General features: G+C 40.5%; 1 protein-coding gene across 2 annotated transcripts; it reads right to left on the reverse strand.

Moving 5' to 3' along the window:
- Window positions 1-735: 735 nt before the first annotated feature.
- Window positions 736-21,327, reverse strand: LOC109463918. Of its 2 annotated transcripts, XM_019760814.1 has the most exons (39): window positions 21,235-21,327; window positions 20,389-20,454; window positions 20,174-20,246; window positions 19,556-19,676; window positions 19,216-19,291; window positions 18,733-18,922; window positions 18,069-18,186; window positions 17,791-17,862; window positions 17,318-17,449; window positions 16,832-16,912; window positions 16,461-16,598; window positions 15,957-16,184; window positions 15,686-15,751; window positions 14,960-15,132; window positions 14,472-14,599; window positions 13,638-13,712; window positions 13,284-13,370; window positions 12,828-12,929; window positions 12,224-12,390; window positions 11,988-12,052; window positions 11,693-11,768; window positions 10,980-11,176; window positions 10,552-10,628; window positions 9,744-9,818; window positions 9,472-9,534; window positions 8,953-9,051; window positions 8,336-8,463; window positions 7,922-7,986; window positions 7,616-7,731; window positions 7,189-7,313; window positions 6,488-6,550; window positions 5,841-5,991; window positions 5,197-5,322; window positions 4,806-4,904; window positions 3,665-3,825; window positions 2,548-3,164; window positions 2,096-2,239; window positions 1,503-1,671; window positions 1,140-1,281 (listed from the first exon to the last, which is right to left on the reverse strand). In XM_019760814.1, the coding sequence occupies exons 1-39, from the start codon at window positions 21,262-21,264 to the stop codon at window positions 1,182-1,184; spliced, it is 4,839 nt and encodes a 1,612-aa protein (XP_019616373.1). In that variant the 5' UTR covers window positions 21,265-21,327; the 3' UTR covers window positions 1,140-1,181. The 2 variants fall into 2 exon arrangements, with proteins under 2 accessions (XP_019616372.1, XP_019616373.1); XM_019760813.1 differs by having other exon boundaries at window positions 736-1,671.
- Between the last annotated feature and the right edge of the window lie 737 nt (window positions 21,328-22,064).

Below are 22,064 nucleotides of genomic sequence, written 5' to 3' on the forward strand. Positions count from 1 at the left end.
TGGTCTGAACATAAACTAATGGTAATGCATTTTGCCTCCTCCTTATACTGACAAGTCTCACAGACTTTCAAAAAATAGCCTGGTGGAACATGTGGCAAAATAATTTCAACTGTGACCGCTCTACCACCTAAATAACTTGAAAAAATATAAGTTATGTTTAGCTCCACACAGGTGTAACAAAACTTTTTAAATTTAAAAACCTTTAATCTACTATAACTAAAAGGTTATGGCTTATAGCTGACTTGTGCCTGAAGCTATCAGCTTCAAGATGGACTTGTAACTCATGTGGCACTTAATTTGTTAGGAAATAAAGAGGTTCTTTCATTTTGTGAACACCATGGGCATGTAAACCTGTATTAGGCCACAGCAAGTAATTTTTATGGATGACACCAATGCGCGCATTAATTTTCGTCTGATTTTGGGAAAAAAAACAAGAAATTTTGTTGCCTTCTGACAGTGGTCAACATGCCAAAATGGGCAAAGATGTCTGTTGCCATGCCAGAAGGTGGATGTCAGATAACTATGTGAGAGATCGAGACAAGAAAAGGCTCTGATTTAATGTTGTGTTTCTTACTTTGATGCAGTGATATGTGATGCTGGCTGTGTATATGTGATGTTCCTACTGAATCAAAACCATTGTACAATGATTGAGTCAAAATTTCAAATTGTAGGAACCTTGTTTTTTTTCGGCCGCCTTGTTTTTTTTTTCGCCCTGTTGCATTCGATTTGGAATCTGTGGAGGATGTCATCCATAAAATTTGCTTGCTGTGGCCTTAGTGGTTGACTTTGTATAGTGGTCACCTCTGAAGTACATGTAACAGTAAACTATACACCGCTAGCAACAATACTTGACAATGTGTTTGATACACATGTAAGTATCTCAAAGGAGAGGCTTTTCTGTTACAGATGTGGCAGATGGCACAAAGTTCTCATCATCATTCTTCCCATCCATCCTTTTAAAATGACTCTAGGAGTCAATTGACACTTCAGTAGGCCTGTATGCAATATGTCCACTTTACTCTATTTCCATAGGCTCTTCCGTAGCTGCTTCTATAGGTGCTGTAGACGTCAGATTGCCTGATGCTGACATCTTGGAAGTTGGCATCTCTCCTGGTTTTCTGACCATCCTGGGAGCTGTGCCCTTGTCAGCGTCAATATCCGATATGATCTGCCTTAGAATATCAGCTGCGAATGTTGTACTTAGTGCTTGTGTTGATGGCTTGACAGCAGTATCCACCATACTGTTGCTGTTGGCAATGGACAGCCCAGTTTTCGGGGTGGCTGTAGAGGATGAAGGATGGGATACTGTACTAGTGACTGGTGTAAGGAGAGTGGATGGTTGAGCTGGCACAATAGCTGTTCCTGGCATGGCAACGCACCCAGAAACAGGTGGCATGGCACCTGGTACATGTGTGGTGATAGATCTTGTAGATGTTGACAGAGCTACGTGTAGAGGTAAAATGGGGCGCGGGGCAAGGTTTGGACCAGCGGTTGTCCCATACCTGTGCTGTGGAGCTGACTGGGAGATGCTGGCAGTGGTTGGGTCAGCGTAGGGCACAGTTGTCTCCCTTCTTGGAGCCGGCATTGTCTGGGCAGGCTGGGGAGGTGGCAAGTTCGGAATCACAGGTGTAGAAGACGCCAGTTGCGAGTTGATCACCAGTCTGTTGTTACCTGCAGTTGGTGAAGAGATGCCAGTATTTCAGATGCAAACTTAGCATAGCCTCTGAGAAAGCATTTCATTAGCAGAACTCACATAGCTAGCAACAAGGAACTACTCGTTGGGATGGAATTTGGTGAATCTTACAACCTAAGGAGAAAGTCAAATAGTCAATGAAGAAACTACAGGTTAAGTGTACATAGAGGTCAATAAGGTGGTTCAGAAATACTAGTAAGACATTGTACATGTATGTAATATGTCAAAGGTGAAGACCGCCAAGACATAAACTAATGTTTAAAGCACGGTCTCATGTTTTGTGTATCATTTTGCCATCACCTTTGACACTGGATTGGATATGTACACCAGTATTTGTGAGCCACCTTATATAACAATCTACTCTACAGTTACACACTGGCATGTATCAATGAGTCCCCTGACCTATCTTGAGGTTGATGGGTCCTTTCAGTTTAAGGAGCTTGGAGATGATTTCTTCAGCCAGTGGTGAGGAGGAAGCCACCTTCCCTGTCATCCTCCCTATGATGAGCTGAAAGGCTCCGTCTACTCCTGTACTCTTCGTCAGTTCTGTGGAAGAGACAAACAACACTTATTGTGTTTACCTTCACAGAAAGAAAGCAAATTGTTCTTGCTCCGTTTCTTCTTCTCCAAACAAATGAGGTTAATGACCTGAGCCAGACAGTCACCATGGTGCATCAAATTTTCATAATAAAGTTCCTTAAAATAATCAGAAGAATGAGGCATTAGAAAAGCATGTTAACATGACCGAATAAAAACATCTTGGGTTGGCAAGGTTTATAAAATTTCAAAAAGTGAATAGAAATACAGTACTGTTGCATTATGGTGTCACTTTAACATGAAGGTGTGCCACTGACCTAAGATCTTAGACACAATGTTCACCAACTCTGTTGATCCAGAATTTTGGTCTCCTCCAGGACTAGCATTGCCAGGAGCTTTGGTAGGTTCAACAGAAGCAGCCATAGTGCTGCTGTTTGACACTGTGGCTGGGGCTTTTGTGCACGGTGGTGAAGAGGTCTTTGCATTACTTTTGTCTTTGCTTTGTGCTTGGGTTTTACTTTTGTCTTTGCATCGTGTTTGGGCATTACTTTTGTCTTTGCTTCGTGTTTGGTAGCCAGATTTCTTCTCCGATTTCCCAGCAGCTTGTACACTAGATGAACTGCAGACGGGTTTGCTGACTTTCTTCACCGAATTACCAGAGCCATTATCTGCCCAATCCATGGGGGTTGCATCAGCAGATACGCTGGTGGGTTGGTGCTTGGCTCCATGTGTATCTGCCACGGGGCAAGACTTGTCTGCTATCAGTTCTTTCATCAGCATGGTTACCGCGTCGTTCGAGTTTTTACCCGTGTTGGAAATGTTGAGGGTTTGGAGGGCGTTGGACAGGTTAGGGCTAGCCCCATTCCCCTTCTTCTTGGCATTAGGATTCTCCTTGTCTGGGAGGTTGTGAAGGAGTCCACTGGTCGTGACTTCCCTGTAACGGAAGGACATTAATATGATTTCATTTATTTCACTAGTGGATCATTTTCATGTGTTTATGAGCACATAAAATGTTACAGCCACAATGAAACAAATTACTTTGAGTCAGACATGAAACAAATAAGGTAGGAGTTATGGTCAAGACAACTAAAGCTAAATACCCATCCTGTTTCTGTATGTTTTCAAAACTCATTGTGGTGTGATACAATTCTTACATGTCCTTATCATCCATGCAAGATAAATTGTCTCATTTAAAATTGTCCAAAGACTATGAACTTTAAAAACATTAGAATACTATCATAGAAAATTCAATGACATGTATGAAAACAAAACAAGAAGGGAAGGCACAATATAGAACCTAATAGAGAAATGAAGAAATACATGCTAGTTTTAAAAAACACGGGTAAATATGATATAAACCTATGCCATTCTTGAACAGAAAGTTGTTGTATGGTTCAACTGAAGGACTAAGAAATCATATACTGAATCAGTTACCTGGTGAGCTGTTGCTTCCTTCGTAGCAGGCGGATGGACGTGTTGAGAATCTGGCCAAACTGATACAGCTGGCCTGCGAGCTGGAAGGCGTCCTTAACACGGAGCAGCCAGCTGACGTACGCACTCCGGAGTAACTGGTTCACACTGATGATGTTAAGTCTCTGGAAATAGAATACATGTAATAGAGACAATTAAGGCTTTAGTTCAATAGCCTTTTTAAGGCCGTAAGGGCGGGTTGTTGATCCACTGTGTCTAGGGCATGGTGTTGGAAGGTGGAGCCATCCTCCCATGGCAGGGGCAGCGGCTCCGAATTCCTTCTCCACCCCTTACCCCTGCCGAATAACCCCGCATCTTCTACTCTGCGACCCGATTCCAGGGACACGCTCTCAGCCAATCACGTATCACAGAGAAAATCTTCAACGCACTCTACATTAAATATTTATGAGCTACGCTAGCTATCGGAACCAATCATGTCGGCTCTTACATCGGCTGTTCAGTGACAAATAAAAACAAACATGGCATCGTCTTGGAAAGAGAATTTTGCGATGCAGGCCGCTGCGGGCGTCGGCGGGGTGCTAGCGTGTGCTGGAGGCTGCTTGCGGATCCCGCCGAGCACGGGGAAGGTGCCGGCGCGGAGAAAAGAGGGGGCGGCTCGGTGACTTTGCCCCGCACGGCCTCCCCAACGGGCTCATCACCGGGCGGCGGCGGAGTCGCCGGCGGCCAAGTCAGAAATGGGGTCATGCCAAATAAGGAAAGCTCATGAATATTAATATTCCTGGGGTCGCAGAGTAGAAGATGCGGGGTTATTCGGCAGGGGTAAGGGGTGGAGAAGGAATTTGGAGCCGCTGCCCCTGCCATGGGAGGATGGGTGGAGCCCATCGCTCTCCTTCCACGGCCTTGTGCCTTTCACAGGGACACAACTTCTAGCCAGGAATGCCAGGAATCAAACCCATAACCTCTCGACCTGCTGTCCAGTTGTTAAATAAAATGTTACAGAGCTACATTATTTCTACTATCTCATGATCATCTCTCTATGGAGGATGTTTACAAAAGTAAAAGGAAAGTCTGGAAAAGCATCAACCTTACTGTCATTTGAAAAAAAAGGACGACACTAATGAAAAAAATTAATGACATAACCTACTCTCTGGACTCCCTCCATAGCATCTTTCAGGATGAGAACGAGATCTTGTGGTGAAATCTGTGCTATCACCTTCCACAGGACATCCATGGATGGCTGAACCTGGCACAGGGAACATGAAGGAATTATAATGGCCTTTCTGTTTAATCACCATAGTACACAGCAGTCCTTGTTTGAACAAATGCTTTAATGTTATACATACAAGGCATCATGAACAAATAGGCTACAATGTTATGGCTTACCTACAGATAAATGCATCTGATTCAATAATAATGCTAACTCTCCTTACGAAACGAAACTAAAATTCCTTACGAACAAAACAAATTACGTACTAAACAAAGTGATAATACATGTATATCGTTATGATACAGCAAGTGATATGAATGCAAGGCACCTTATTTTTACAAGACCTTCCGCTACAGAACAGACCCTTCCAGCTTTCAGCCACAAGCCAGCTCTGAGCCTTCTGGAGGAACAGTGTGGCTCCAGCACTGGGGAGCTCCTTCAATACTGCTGCTATCTGTGGGGTTGATCACAGAGAGAAGGAGGTAAAAGGAGGGAAGGGAATAAAGTCCAATAGATTAAATCTAAATTGGCTGTCTTCCAGGCTAGTTCTTCAGTAAAAATGCAGGAGAAAGTGAGCATGTTAATAGGGTGGGAGGAAAGCAAAAAAAAAAAAGGAAAGTGATCTTGATCCAGTTTTAGCTCACCTTAGGGCTAATCTCTCACTGTCGAGACAGAGAAGACAGACACTGTGTACAGTATTTACAGGTTCCTTGTACCAGGGAAATTCCCCTAGCTCATTTCAACAAGCACAATGAACAGTGGACCACAGCTTAACGTCCCGTCCTAAGGACTGCAACGCTTTCCAGCAGCATGTAGAATGGTTTATTTCAAATTGAAAAACTCAAGACATACACAATTGCATGCAAGACGACAGCATGCATGTCGGGTGAGCGACAACGGTTGGAATTCAAATTCCCAACCAGCGGAGTTTCAGTGGTGGAATTCACTAATGGAGATCACGATGAGACAAACCTTGTTGATGACATCAGAAGAGGCAGGGCTGAAGGAATCGTCACCCTTACTGGAGCAGATTTGTGTGGCCACTGGCCGGGACAGGAGCTGGGTGATGTAGTCACTGCCACTCTTCATCAGCAGGTCAATGCACGTCAGGCACGTGGGCACACTGCCAAGGAAAAAAAGTACAAATACCAGCTTCTCAAAAAAATCTTCAAAATACAACCAGCACACAGGCGCGCATACTTGTGAGGTTAAGTTGGAAAAAAGTTCAAGTCCTCCCTGCAACCATGCGTGGTGCCCATCACTGTTTCTGTAGCCCTTGAGCCACACAGTTGTGCAATCACTGCAGCAGGAGGCTACTACATGTGTGTTTTCAAAACTCCCATACTCATTTCTAAATGCTGAGTACTGAATAGATTAAGGAAGTTTATGCATGTGTGGTTACACTTACATGTATGGGACACTTGAAAACAGAGGCACTGCCATAGCATTAAGAGCACATTCTGTTTTGTCGCAAGTATTCTGTTGGGAACAATTCACAACTCCATAAAGCTATAATTGTGACATGGTTTTGGTATATCCAAGCTTACAAACTGTCATTTACATACTGTAGTTTGTAAGAAGTTTGAGCTAACCACATTACAAATGCTCTGTAAACTCACGCTGTGATGTCATTGATGTAATACACAAGGCAGGAGTCCCTCTTGCGTAACCATTCTTCAGGGCTGCAAAGAAACAAATATTGTCAAATGTGGACAATACTATCTGACCAATCATCATACAAGACAAGATTTTCAACAGCTGCTGGTGCCATTCACCAAATAAGTTGGGTTGGCCAATCAGACCAAGTAAGGATCATAAATACTCAAGGGACAACCAATAGGTACCAAGGACAGGACATAGGATTACCAATCAGCACTATGCATGAACATGTCTTAGGCAGAAAGTGCAAAGGTACCATCATGTGCAGCCATGATTGGCCAATCAGCACCAAGGACAGCTCACATCCGGAGATGGACAGCCAATCAGCATCAAGGACAGTCAAACATAGACACAGACAGCAAATCAGCACCATGGACAGGTAACATGTAGACATAGACAGCAAATTAGCACCAAGGACAGGTAACATGTAGACAAAGACAGCGAATCAGCACCAAGGACAGTCAAACATAAACACAGACAGTGAATCAGCACCAAGGACAGTCAAACATTGACACAGACAGTGAATAAGCACCAAGGACAGTCAAAAATAGACATGGACAGCCAATCAGCACCAAGGACAGCTCGCATACTGTTAATGGGCAGCTAACCATTGCTAAGAACATACCAGTTATACAGTATAACCAGTGTTTCTTGTTCCTACCTGCAGACTTTCTTGAGTTCCTCCAAACTCTTCATGGTGGGGCAGAACTCAAAGTTTGTCTGATACAGCTGCTGAACAAACGTCTTGGCTAGAGGACCATCAACCGTCTTGGCAATGGGGTCAACCTGTAACACAGGGGGATTCCAACTTGTTGTGTGATTTGGTCTAACACACAGTTAAAGTCATTCCCGCACTAGCTGGTGCATAGGACAGCACCCATCTCTGTTTCAACACTTCAAAGGCCACGCAACTTTGTGCAATCACTACAACAGGGGGATAGTCCACTGGTAGTGGCATGTGTGTTCAACTCCCATGAGGTATAATGAAACAGTGTGGTTGAGATTTCATCATGGGAATCTATAGCTAATTATTAGTGAATGTAGAAATTATATATATACATGTAATTCTTCAATTGGTGAGGACCTACCGTAGCAATGATGTACGCAAGGATCTCATTTGACATTCTCTCGTGCTTTTTGAGTTGGTTGAGCAGGCACTCAGAAAACTGCACAATCCTTCTTTTCACTTCAAGGCTTCTGTTACCTATGGAGTATGGACAATGCGTTCAACCAAGGTTCAGGCAATGTTGTGGGAGTGAAAAATACAACTTAAATTTCCTGTAGTTGCGCAACTGTTGACACTTTTTAAAAACATTACACATTTACAGAATGAAGTATAGATGAATTCCATGTGCATTGAAGAGATTGATTTCGAGAAGAGTGGTTGGGTTTACCTGAGGATTTCACCAACCCTTTTAGGATGCTGAAGGCAACATCTTTTTGCATAGAGGACAGCAGGCTGTAACACAATTAGCAGATCAATTAAGTTGTACATATAGGTCCTTTGCAAGATCAGAACTCAACAACTTTGTCTCCTTACAGTCACAGATACACAACAGAGGATGCTTGTGTACCCTAAGTCTTGGAATAAAGTTTAGCATCATACTATTCAAGTGTATATTTCAATTGTTATACTTTGTATTATTCCATTATGCACTCTAGGAAGAACAGTGATAAAAATGCTGGCACTATGGTACTATAACTACATGTAATTGAGATCTTTACTTAAAGCAGACAAACAAAATGGAAGAAATACCCCATTGCTAAACGATTTACAGAGCAGGCAAATATTTGTGACTAGACCCAACCTTTTTGTTGCATCGTCAGTCAGTTGGTTGAGAATCTCAGTCCCATTCTCAGAGATCCAGTCAGCCACGTCTCTGCCCCTTGGGCCATCTGGGCGATTCAACACATATGTCAGCAACCACCTGTTTTGCTGTGGCAGTGTGATAAAAATCAGACAATTTGATCAGACTTTTTCCTGCAAACTAGAGGTACTTATGCAAAGCAGCCTCATGATTAAAGTCAGTGTCTTGCTAGCTTTCTACCCCTCAGGCAAGGATGAATACCTGTAGCAAGACGTGTTCATTTATGAAATTTATTTACATAACAATGCATGTTTATGAAGACTTCATGCCATCCTTATAGTAAGTTCATACCTATCCCATACAAGCCACTCACTTTTCTATTAGTTAGATTAGCCATATGAAAGTGTAGTTATGTAATGGTAGATGCCGTACTTTGTACCCTGTACAAATGTGCAATTAAGTTATATGCTCTCTTCTATTGTGGCACGGACTTGAGGAAGAAGAGTCATCCAATTGCAAATTACTAACAGTAGTGAGAAAAACAAATTTCACAAAAATTATTGAACACAATTATGGTAAATTCTATAGTATTCAACTGATACAGTTTTGATACCAACCTTGAGTATATCAAGAACAGTCCTCATGAACCGTGAACTGGACCCCTTGGACTTCAGACCAGGTAGTGAATGGATACAGGCTACCACTGCTTTGCATTCCTGCAAACACAGAAAGAATACTTACGTGTACACATTGTAGTGTATATGTCCAATCAGCACAAGGAACCAATAGCATGCAGCCACTATTAGCCAATCAACAGAAAGCTTATATGCAGGTATGGACAGCAAATCAGTACCAAGGACAGCTAATATGTATATATGGACAGCAAATCAGCATCAAGGGTAGGTAAATGCAGACATGGACAGTAAAATCAGCAACAAGGACAGATCACATGTAGACATGGATAGCCAATCAGCACCAAGGACAGTCAAACAGACATGGACAGCCAATCAGCACCAAGGATAGTCAAACAGACATGGACAGCCAATCAGCACCAAGTACAGTCAAACAGACATGGACAGCAAATCAGCTGTAAGCTGTTTCAGATACAAAGGAGAAAGAAATGTATCCAACCCAACCTTTCTCAACGTCATCTTCACTGCAGGACTCGCCTTCATGATTTTGGCAATATCTTCGAACGGCTGAAAATGCACATTAGATGTAATTATAGACTTTTCTAAACTGATAAAGAATCACATAGCTTATTACACAGTTACCTCAACTCTTATTTATCAGTATCGTCCCTATATTCGAGCATTCAACATTACATAAAATATCCTTAAGGATAGTATTTTTCAAGAGCCTGATAGAGTTGAAACAAATTAACCAACTAGTTTTCAGCATTTTGCACCTTCATTTGTGAGTCACATGGCTTGTCCATCTTCTCTGCACACACCAAACCCAGGAACCAGGTTATGAAGCTCAGCTGTAAAGAACGTGCCAGAAAATACAGTTACACCATGGTTTATGTTTCATACCATGATTACAGTACTCTTTCCTCACAACCTCATACCACATCCTACAGGTCATATGATAACCCTGTCAATCAACTGAAACCCAATCTCTGCCCATTCAGTTCAATCCATTCTGCTTAGGACATTGTCACAAGATACACGTAGAATACTACACGGTGTATTCCATATCGCGATCCGATTTGCGGGAGGGATGGGACCGATGGTCGTGCGGAATACACTGTGTTGCATTTTATTTATGTCATACCCATCCAAGAAAGCAAACATCTCAATGCAAAATGTGCCAAAATTTGGTGTATCCAAACAAAAAGTGTAACAGTGTCAATTCCAACATTCGAATTTGGTGCTCGAAGTTTTGAAAGTGTGCGCGAAACACATTTTCTATGGAACATTTGGAAGCCCAGGCCGTACGCATTAAGAACCCCGTACCGCTAGTTATCACACGGGCCGGAACACCCATATCGAACATAATCGCGGCCCAGGTATGACATAAATATATGTACAAACTCCCTTTAAACCAGTCCTGGCCAAAGTGAAACTTCTGTCATGGAGGTAAAGATACTTTATCACTCTAACAAAAGACATGTATCTAATAAGTATGACCCAAATTTGAGCAGAATCATTAACATATGATCCAAGAAGACTGGGATTTAATTATAGAATGGAGAAAAATAACAACACACTTACACTCTGTTGGACCTTCTCATTCCAAGCTAGCCCTTGTATGCAGATCTCGAAAATCTTATTCTCTGTATACTGTGTACCTGGAAATATACAAGCACAGGATGAAAGCTGCCAGTTTACCTGACTCGAATGAACCATAGGCAATGTCTTTACAGTATAACAAACGCTAGGGAGAAAATGAGAAATAAAATATAGACTTTTTTCAGCCTTCTGGAATTGTATTGGGTATCTGTGAATGTTTTGGAATTGTGCTGTTAGATCAGAGGCAAATACACAACTGTTATAATTATTGGCCACATCAAACACATTATGACCTCGAGGGCACACTAAGACTTGACACAAACATACAAACTTTCAATTAATCTGACAGAAAATAATACTTCTGTCCCAGAAAATAAGATGCTACACATGTAAAAGCAGTACTACTATACCTTGATCAACTCCCCACAGTTTCCCACCAGTTTCCACCAGAGCTTTCATGATGTCCAAGAAGTCTTGTTCGCCAATCTGGGCGACTGCTTTCAATGGGCGGAACTTGGCGTCCTGTTTTTCTTTCATCAACTCCTCCTGCACTTCTGTGCATTTGCCCACCTTAGCCATGTACACCAAGACCTTACCAATGAGCTCCCTGAGAAATATGACAATATGAAATATGTTACAGTTACACAAATATTATGCCAACAGTTTATAGGTAAAGGTAGTCCCATAGCTCTTTGAGACTGTAGAGGCAGTTGGTTGTTAATCCAATGTGTCTAGGGCACAGTATTGGAAGGCAGAGCCCATCTCTCTCCTTCCACCATCTTTTACCTCCCCAACCAAAGTCAGGCGCCCATTTTACACCTGGGAGGAGTGAGGAAATTTGTGTTAAGGGCCTTTCCAAAGGACACAGTGTCTAGACAGGAATGCCAAGCATCCTACCCACAACTTCTCACTCATGTGTCCGTTAGCCTATAGCCGTTCGGCGCCATAAAATTTTGAGAACAAAGACTATAAGGCCAGGGTTTGTTCATCAGGCTAGCTAAAATACACATCTTTCTAACTCTAAGAGCTGAATTTGAATGGCATGTTGTCAAGTTTACTAGCTTTATAAAGTCTGAATTCCAATTACTGCAATTGAGAGTCTCAAAATGTAATGATTACTGACCTGCTATTTGCTAGTTTGCTGACAGCTGTCTTTACTCGGAGGACGGTCCTTTCCTTTTCTTTAGGTGTTTTGTTACCTAAGATGCAACATGAAGTGCCAGAATTCTTATGGTCAGTTGAAATGTAAACAAAATATTGAAAAAGACATAATGTCAAACATCATAATAATTCAAATAACACAAAGCAACAACACTAGGCCAATTACTTTAGTACATATGTGAAGCGAAGAACAGTATGTATTAAGTAAGTTTAAAGAAGCTTGAAATGAAACAATGAAAAGAAAAAGCACGGCTTACCACTTAGCACAGCTGCTAAGAAGTTATCCAAGACCTCCTTTGCCAAAGGGAGCTGAGAGAGAACTCTAGATGCAAGAAAGGAAATATGCAGTAAATACAAGTAAAAGAGGTTGAATAGGGTTTAGACTTCGTAGGCCTTCACACTGAACTTAAAAGTAAACTAACTTTTTAAAAATCTTTGAGATTGAAAAAATCCTAAAAGAAATACATCTCTGTTTGAAGTAAGGTCAACTTACTTCCCAAAGACAATTTTGCCAGTTGATCCACGTTGTAAGTCAAAGCCTTCATGGGTTGAGATCCAGTTGGCCACATGGTGGCAAGTCGCTGACAGACTGTGGCTGAAGGAAGCTTTCAGAACCTCACACAGTCTGAACAATAGAAACACAGCCAACCAGAGGTTGTTCTGAAAAAAAATCAACATAATCAGCATAGTTTAGAAAATGTTGGCAATAATTTTTTTACCAATTGTTGACCTTTGTACGTTTAGTTGTTTTGGATCAGCTATGAGGAGAAGTTCAGCTATCTACCAAATTACGAAGGTAATAATTTAGTTAACATTAAGAATTTAACTTCCAATAATGGCTGAATACACTGTATACAGTTATGTTTCATGTGTCACTGAAAAAAGTGTGCCTCTCTCTACCGTTGTTGTCTATCAAACTGATATCTTGATCATTTCTTTCATACTTTTCATAGTTATGAAGATACCTTTTTGTAATTGTGCAAAAGATTGTTACGATAAATATTCAAGCTCCCAGTTACACTCCTTTCTCCTTACTTAACATCTGAAATGGCACAAGATTCTAAGAATGCTAAATTTAAAGATGTGAGGAAAGATACCTTGTACCCATCCATGACTGTGGAGATTTCATTTGGAGGCAGGTAGTTCCGGGAGGACCAGTTATCTGACAGCCAGCACGTGGCCATCACAGCTCTTCCAACCTGCAGGAAATTTGTTATCAATATCTGCACATGTATTTCAGTTACTTAAGTACATGTATTGTACATGTATCAGATTCCATATCTGTGTAAGACATTCACGTCTGATCACTATCATGAAAATTTCTGGTGTTGGAGAGTTGGAGAACAGTTTAATTTTCTTCACGTCTGATCCGATGAAAACTCAAACCCAACTGATTTTATTCAACTTTCTTAAAAAACTTTCTTATTGAATGCTTTTAAATATGATCATAGTTTTCACACACTTCATTTACATTAAACATAATGTTAAATTTATTCAAAAACATTACCATTTGTGGCATTGATCTACTAGTACTATACTAGCTTTATCCTTACCTTATTGTTCAGTTGGGGGTTTTGCTCCAACTTTGTTACTCGGTTACAAGATGTTCCTATTAAGCTCTTGGTTAGCTTTACACACCTCTGGAAATAACCAGTCTTAGATTTAGCAGGGTTTGGAAATGTTCTTTCCTTATTCCTTACTCAGAAACATTTCCCTGCCCTAAAATTTACATATCATACATTGCTTATTCGGTTTAGACAATGCTTCAACAATACGATACATTTTTTTAAATGTCTTCTGCGACAAAAACTTGAACATACATGTAATGCTGAATAATGAAAAGGAAAGGTCAGAACTAAATATCATAAGTTCAGGGCACAACAACAATGCAAAAATGAATAACACACCTGGAATTCTTCCAAAAAAATTTCCTGCAAGCCCTCCTGACATGTCCATGCTATGAACCAGCTAACACACTTCTCCTAAGCACAACACAGACACAAGACACCTCAATACAGGCTTTTAGCTAGGGGGTGTCCAGGGTGTCTTTTGGACGCCCTGTACTGAAAATACTAAGAAATTGGACGCCCTACTTTTTGGTAGAACACCCTAAAGACGCCCTGTTTTTTTTCCACTCCCAACCCTGCCTTGCACACATGCCTCCCTTCAGCCTTACTATAAATACAAAAATGATGGTTTACTGGAGGAAAAAAACTCAAATCCCTCAAAATTTGTAACTCAAAATGCAAAAAGTAGTGTTTGAGAGCATTTTGACTTTCAAAAAAGGCCCCCTAAAAAGCTTGTGCACCGTGCATCTTTGCTGAGCATAGCATACAATGCAAAAAATGGACGCCCAACAAAAAAATCCTAGCTAAAAGCCTGCCTCAATATCTCTTGATAAACAAGATTAGAGCTACCCTCAACAACAAAATGTTTACAATATCATGTTCATAAAGAATGTGGCGTCATGTAGTGTAATATGGTAGGGCAATCAGCCTGGAATTGATGAGTCCTGGGTTTGATTCCACCTACATGTACATGTCCCGATGCTGTGCCCTTGGGAAAAGCACTTTTTACAACTTTCCCCCAACATGCCAGTCATTGCCAATTTCTCAGCAGATAAGCAGAAGAAGAAGAATACAACTGTAGGTCTAAGGAAACTACAATTAAACTACTAAAAAAACATTGCATTACATGAAAGGGGTCCAGCTATATTTTGAAGGAAGTTTTAAAAGACATACATTGTACTTGAGACTGTTGCTCTGTTCCATGGTCATGGCATACAGATAAATCCTGAAGACTTCATCAATGTTGACATCCAGACTGGGTGCAGGGGCAGTGGCTGAAGAAGCTGCCAACATCTCTATATCTGTGGGGAAGACATACAAAGTAACACCCATTACTACATGAGCTCTTATTAAATCAGACTTTTGTGAAGTATTGGAGGGTTCCTCGTGCAATCCTTGGCTTCCTGAATTCCTACTGGCTCCCAGAGCCATTTCCTGTGTCTGACCTCTCTGTCAATCTTAATCACACCTGACCCACATGATGTCAACCTACTCTGTCTGTCTGGACAAGCGGACATAAACCCATACCTTAGCCATCGAAAAACAATACCTCCATACTCGTATGTAACAAGGGAGTTAAAAAAAAAGAAAACGGCTTTTAAAACCTTAATATAAAATCATTTTATACCCTTCAGAGCTGGTATCATAGGTCTCACACAAACCTTGACCAGTTGTGAAGCACTTCATGATGGTGAGGAAGTCAGTGGGATCCAGCCTGGCCAGTCTGGGCCGGTTGGCATGGTTAGAGGGGGACTCAGACTTCAGTAACTCTGAGCGCACCTCCTTCCAGTTCCCCAAATGTGCCAGATAGGTCAGCAACTTGTTCTTCAGGAGACTGAAATTTCAAACAAAAACCTTAGATTATTGGATTACATATTTCTTTAGTGGCCATTTTTTTACTTTGCTAGCAAGGGCTGAATGGACCTATCACATTATTTTTACTTCAAAGTTTGTTTACCGCAATGAATGCCGGTCAATTGACGTTTATATTGTACAGGGGTGCGTAGCGCGTTGTGTGTTTGTGTTGCGTTAGCCTTAATATAAGGCTTTTAATACAGTACTACTTTCGTCTAATGTCACAACTAAATCACCCATTACGGCATGTAATGCTGTGCCAATAAAACTAGACGCAGCAAAAATCAAACATACCTGACTTTGAAAATTTTGAAATGATCTTTATTCTTTAACTGACCGTTCTAGAATGTTCTTTAGAACAGATAAACAAACTGTGACGTAATAATGTGATACATGTATGTAGGTCTATTGCTAGTAGCATGTACAAGTGGTGGGGCTAAATCACAAGAGTCTAGAGCAGCTGCCATTTACTGGCTGCCATTTAATGCTGACTTCTGAAGTATACCTCTGCAGTATACATAATACATACACACCTTCCATTCCCAAACTGGTTGCATCTAATGTTCACCCTTTGGATGTAGTTGGCTGCCTCCTGCCACCTGCATAAAAAGACAAAATGGTCAAATTAAACTTCAAATCAATATAATGAATATGCATATTTTGTGACAAGGATAAAAGCACAGGCATCACACATCAGTGACAAAATACAGCTCCAAAATATATGTACTAAAACTGTGAAGACTACCAAAAGGTAAATATCAAACAACTGTCATCTGTTTGTTCATTCCTTCATTTGTACAATACCTCTTCTCCTTCTCCAGAACTTGGAGCCTCTTGTTCACCACTAAGTAGTCCTCAGTAAAGCTGCTGTGTCTGCTGTTCACTGCATCTACTACGATGACCTCAGCTGTGCTGTTCCCTCTCCAGCTGCTACCTGTAGCTGTCTGCTGACCTTGTCCACCTGCAGAGTTGTAGGAGCCGTTCAGCACTGCCAGAAGGTCCTGGTCGTCCCAGGTTTTCAATCCAAGGGCTCTAAAGGGAAGAAGTCGACAACAGTAAATAGAAGACCACAATAAAGGCTGTAAGATTACAAGAGGATGTTAACTTCCATGTAGAAAAGTATTGTTTAGGGTGGCTGAGCTGTGGGTTATGTATCTATCCTGACAGAGTGTAGTTAACAGCACATGATTGGTGTAAGATTGACAGGACAAATTAACATGATAGAAAAAGGAATTGAACTTGCTATGTCTGACAAATTGCAGCTCTTCTGCCTGACACAGTATTACAGACTTAAACCTTGATACTTACATGTCTGGCCTGATGTTACCACTGTCTCGAGGTGCCAGCTCAAAAATCCTCTTTATGTTTTTCAAGGCTTTCTCCCTCAGTGAAGATGGCACAATGCCACTCCGGTCTATGAACATGTCTACAAGAAGCTCCTCTATCCTGAAAAAACATTAAGGAACAAAGGATATTAACTGGAGAGCAAAGATACTTAAGACTGTATCAAATAATTATTAAGATGAATCAAATCTCAGTAACTAGGCTAAGTTTATATGTATCTCTATTTAATTTAATGGCATTTCACACATCTAAATGTGGAGTATTGAGAAAAAGGCATCTTCACTATCATGATCACTGAAAATTTATAGAAACGTCTGGGAAGAAAAACATCTTACGACTGCAGGACTGCACGTTTGCTGGTGACCAAGCCTCCATCACTGCTGTCTCCATAGGCATAGCTGTTTCGTGTCGTGTCGCTGAAATACAAGGAAGCATTACAACACCGATATCACAACAGAGGACATTGTGCAGAATCTCAATATGAGGTAGACATTCGATCCATGTTATTCCTGGCAAGATACTGTTTCCTTGCAACTGTTTCCTCTGAAAAGGCAGTTTCTTCAATCTACCCTAGGTGTAAAATGGGTACCCAACTTTGGTTTGGAGTTAAATGGTGGTGGAAGGAGAGGGATGTGCTCTGCCTTCCAATACCCTATGCTGAAGGGCAGTAATAACAGCGATACAGATACACAATACATGTAGACATATTCTGCCACAAAGAGAATATGAGACTATTTTCACCTTTACCATTATTTACAATGTAAGATGTAATGTACTTTTCTTAAGAGACATTCATTCTTGAGTTAAGATAGGTGGCATACCATGGCTGATGCAGACAAAGGGAACGCATGGTTTCCTCCAGAGTGATCAGTGCCTCAACCGGCTTCTTGTTTTGCCAGTGTGTGCGAGCTGCAGTCACTGCACTGCTCAACGCTCTCCTTACTGGGTCATAGCTGGTGAAAAAAGAGACATGCCTTTAACATTTAGCGCACTGTAGTAGCTGTCTGGCTACCAATTCTTTACTGGCTATGGGGTTAGGAAGCAGACAGAAAGTTAAAACCGGCCACAAAGCTGCAACATCATTAAGAAGTTGGGTGAAGCACATAGGAATGAAAGAACTAGTCATGTAGCAAGCAACAAAGTTGCATCAGAGTACATAAGTGATGGAGTAGTGTTTTTTTTTCATGAGTGCTTAGTTCCAGGGCATCTTTAAAATGATACATTTGTGTGAAACATATGCATATGACTATCATTGTCAGTAAGTGTCTTCATAATCATAGCAAATAGTACTTACTCATGATAAAGGGCAGCTTCACACTCATAATGATAGTTCTCACAAGCATAGCATGGTCCATAATCCTGATACCTAACAAGAAAGAAGTTTTCAAAATCAGACAGGCCAAATACAAATTTGCTTGCATGCCTAAAATATTTGTAAAAAAACATGTCAATATTTTATTGCTGTTATTGTCATGCTGAAATAACAGAACCTGCACGAAACCCGTAATGTACTGTGCATAGCACTTCAGGAGAACGTCTCATATAATGTTGTATTTGATTGATTGTATTTACCCCCATCTATCATGACAGTGACAATAGCAGTCATTCGGATCCTCAGCTTCGTAGTCGTCAGACTTATAGGTCTGGTACGTTGACTCTATGCGATTAAGAATTTCATCCAAAGAAGAATCTGTAAGAAAATACAAGACAGACTTAGTATGATGATGAACTTTATTCCAGCACAAGAATACACAAGGATCAAATTTTCAATGACCACTATCGTTTTCATCAGGAATTGCATTCTGAAGTCATTGGTCAGACATAACTTATACTGCACCCTCTGATAGAACATACAGAAACTGCACTGCAAAAACAGACACTCAGACAAACCCAAAACAGCACTTAACTCTCTTTAAGGGAACAAAAAAAAATGATATCAATTATCAAAATCACATTGTTGTGCATCATTTAGTATTTTGAACAGAATACGTTAAGGCATAATAGTATGTAAGGCCCATAACCGTGAGCGGCCATAGGTACTCATTTACACCTGAGTGAAGTGAGGAAAGTCGTGTAAAGTGCCTTTCCCAAAGGACAAGATCGGTGACATGGTGGGGTTCGAACCCGCAACCTCTGGGGTGAGCCGAACGCGCTACCGACTGCGCCACACGACCCCACGGCACGACCCCAAGGCATTATAGACAGAACAACAAAGCACAAAATGTTTAAGACATACCATGGATAGAAGACATGCCCTCACCCTCCCTCTCCTCCTGTGATAAGCAAGACCTAAGACTGGGATGTGAGGCAAAGGCCCTTCTAGCCTTCTCCCTGGAGTTGGCTGCTATGGTCTTATTTCTTTTCAACTTCCAACTGTTGTCTTTGCTGTAGGCATTGCAGTGTTTGTCTTGTGTCCACTGTTGGCACTAGAGAAAGAAATAAATTCTGTCAGCAGGAAAGTTTGTCTCTTTTGATATACAGTCAAACCAGCCCAAGTGGTCACTTCTTCAAGAGATTTTTTTTCCAAAGGTGGAAGCTTAATGTATAACATAAAGTAATTCAACTGATTTCCCATTCAGAAAGATAAGACTCTCAACTAGTTCTCTGGAATTCTTTAGAAGAAAAATATGTGACCTTCCAGAGGCTGACATGAGTAATTAATGAGACAGAGTTTACATCCAATATTGCCAAAAAAAACAATGAGTGTACTATTCCCTACCTCTTTGGCTGGAATATCACAAACATAACAGTAGCAACTGTCACAGAAAGTAGCATTGGAGACGCTTGTTCCACTTCTGAAAAACAAGGAATGGATACTCAAGACATTTTCATGAAACATCCATCATGAAACTTTACTCATTACCTAAAATATAGCCATAGTACGAATGATGAGTTTTAAAACTTACAAAATTTCAGCATAATGATCGACATGTCCAACATTAATTTGATCAACTACATGGTTCTTTGTTTTTTAAGTACAATTTGTTACTACATTTCAAACACTCAAGCAGTCTGCAGACTTTGAAATTTGCAACCTGGTGATTTTTCTTAACACTTACTGGAACTTGTGAACCATGCAGTCTTCTCGAGCATGTGGATACTTGATGGTGTCAGAAGGCTTAAAGTAGGTCACTACAAAGTCTTCCTTGCCAAGAGGATTACCATCATTGGCTGATGTTCCTGTGGATGAAAAAGAGAAATAAAATCAGTTACACGTGTATGTATAGCTTGATCCACACATAATTTTGTCAGGTTAGCAACTGCTGTATAAAAAGGTTCTTTATTCTATCTACTGTACATTATTTTGTACTTTGCCGAACCCCATATGGGGTTTATACATCTGACCTTTTGGTGACCGTCTGACACCAAAACTACAGTGTCAAATCAATTTGTGACACCTACATTGTAGCTGCAGTTGCAAATCAGAACCAATGTTGTCAATTTTTCCCTGAAGAAAGTGACAGATAGATTACTGTAGCCACCAAAACATCAGACGTTTTTCTTGAAAAAAGAACCTTCTTGTACATGTACATGTGCATAACTTGATCCAGTTTTAGCTCACTTCTTCCAAATGCTCTGGACAAGATGGTATATGTATCGTAAGATTCATATGTGTGGGGTAGAGGGGGCCAACTTGCATCTCCCAAAGATATGCATTTCTGTAATAATATTTTCACCTTCTTGTGTTTCTTCCACAATGACAACATCATCCTCAGTGCCTGATCCTGTCAATGGTTCAGGGTTTTTCTTCTGTGTAAGAAAAAGGAGAGAGAAAATATATCCAAGCTGGAAACTTACATCAACATTATAATCAATACATGTATTATTCAAGTATTACTGAAACTTAACCATGCTGTTATACTAATGAAAGAAACATCTCATTTATCCATACCTCTTTCTTGAAGGACACAAGCACAACATCATCATCGTCAGGGGAATGTGGTCGTTTGTTGGACTTCTGCGTGAGAAAAGTTTATGAAATTATTTCTTCCAAACTTTTATAGGTTACAGCTTCATAACAAAGTTTGTTGAGAAAGAACTAGATAACTCATTTGCAATGTGTACAGTAAGATTGTGGGAGGTGTCAGGATGATTGAAATAGGATAATGGTTGAAAAATTCCGAAAAATTATTAGTTGGAATACGTGCCACGGTGGTAATTATTTGATAAACTAAAAGATTGTTGTAGTGTTTTGTAGCTTTTATAAAAAGATTTTTCGACTAACTTTTCACCCTTTTATTCTTCTAGCGTGGTAGTTCCTTGAAACACCTACAGTTCACGTAGTAGAGATCTGTAAAATACTTCTGATAAAAATAATGGCACGTTCCCGCGAACAGTCGATCCTCCCTTGGGACGCCCCATGGCGCACAAAAACAGGCGGGCTCAAAAAAATGTTTTCCATCAGCCACAAGAACTTCTGTAGCTTTCTATTCTACTCATCGTACGCTTAAACCGTTTCGCGACGAATAAAGTTTGAACTCTCTCTTCATAGGGTCATGATGTGCAAACAAAACTTTAGATCGAGCCTGAAACTCGTGAAAATCGTGGCAGATCTGACAGCTAGCCATACCGTACGGTCGCCCCGCCAGATCTGTTGACCAAAAATTCCATTTCCAACCGACAAATCCCACATGTTCCGGTCAGAATATCGTCATTGTGACATAAATATCATAATTAGGCAACAGAAAAGTCTTAATCTGCCGAGTTTATGTTGTTTTCCCGCCAAATATTTACTCACCTCTCTTCCCCGTCCGCCTCCGTCCTCCATCTTGGTTGTCAGTCAGGTTTGATTTTGCCGCGAACTGGGCGATTACATTATAGGGAAGGAAGAACAGATGTTTTGATACTATGATTCTATGAACAAGTCAACACATTAAGCTTAAGTGGTAGTATTTGAATAATATACTGGCTGATATCAGTTTCTTCCTAAATTGTAGAATAATATAAAATACTTGTATAAGACGCTACCATTAAATATCGTGTCTTAATGGGGTCCAAAAATGGTATCGTCTGTATAACTTTCTTCGAAATGGACCATACTATTATGACTGGGGGTGGGATATCCCATTTCTTTCTACAATTTTGCATATCGATAGTATATAATGTATATTGTAAGTGTTGATCACATACTACTATTTGTGCTGAGACCGAAGAAGCAAATATAGGTTATAGGAAGAAGAAATCTGGAGCCAGGTAATGATACTAATATACAGGTATTAATATAGCGTTTAAGGTACTAACGTTAACAGTAACATAACATTTGTATTTCTGATATGTTGATGGTAAAAAAGGAAAACACAACTCAGTTCGCAATCAGGCCTTTTATTCCATTCACCTATGTTAGGTAAAATTCACAAAATTTTAATTATTTTCACCAAAATATAAATCTTTAATCATCATAGACATACCAGGTCCTGTAGTACTAGCTAGTAGAAACAGTGATTATCTCTTGTTGATCATATAACAACTTTTTTCCGAAGACGTCTAATGTTAAATGTGCTGATGCTCATGACTGAGTTTTGATACTTCACACCTGGGGGTTTACAGAAATATATGCTCTCTTGAAAA

This window comes from Branchiostoma belcheri, unplaced genomic scaffold, assembly GCF_001625305.1.
Source record: "Branchiostoma belcheri isolate BF01 breed outbred unplaced genomic scaffold, Haploidv18h27 scaffold13, whole genome shotgun sequence".
Lineage (NCBI taxonomy): Eukaryota > Metazoa > Chordata > Leptocardii > Amphioxiformes > Branchiostomatidae > Branchiostoma > Branchiostoma belcheri.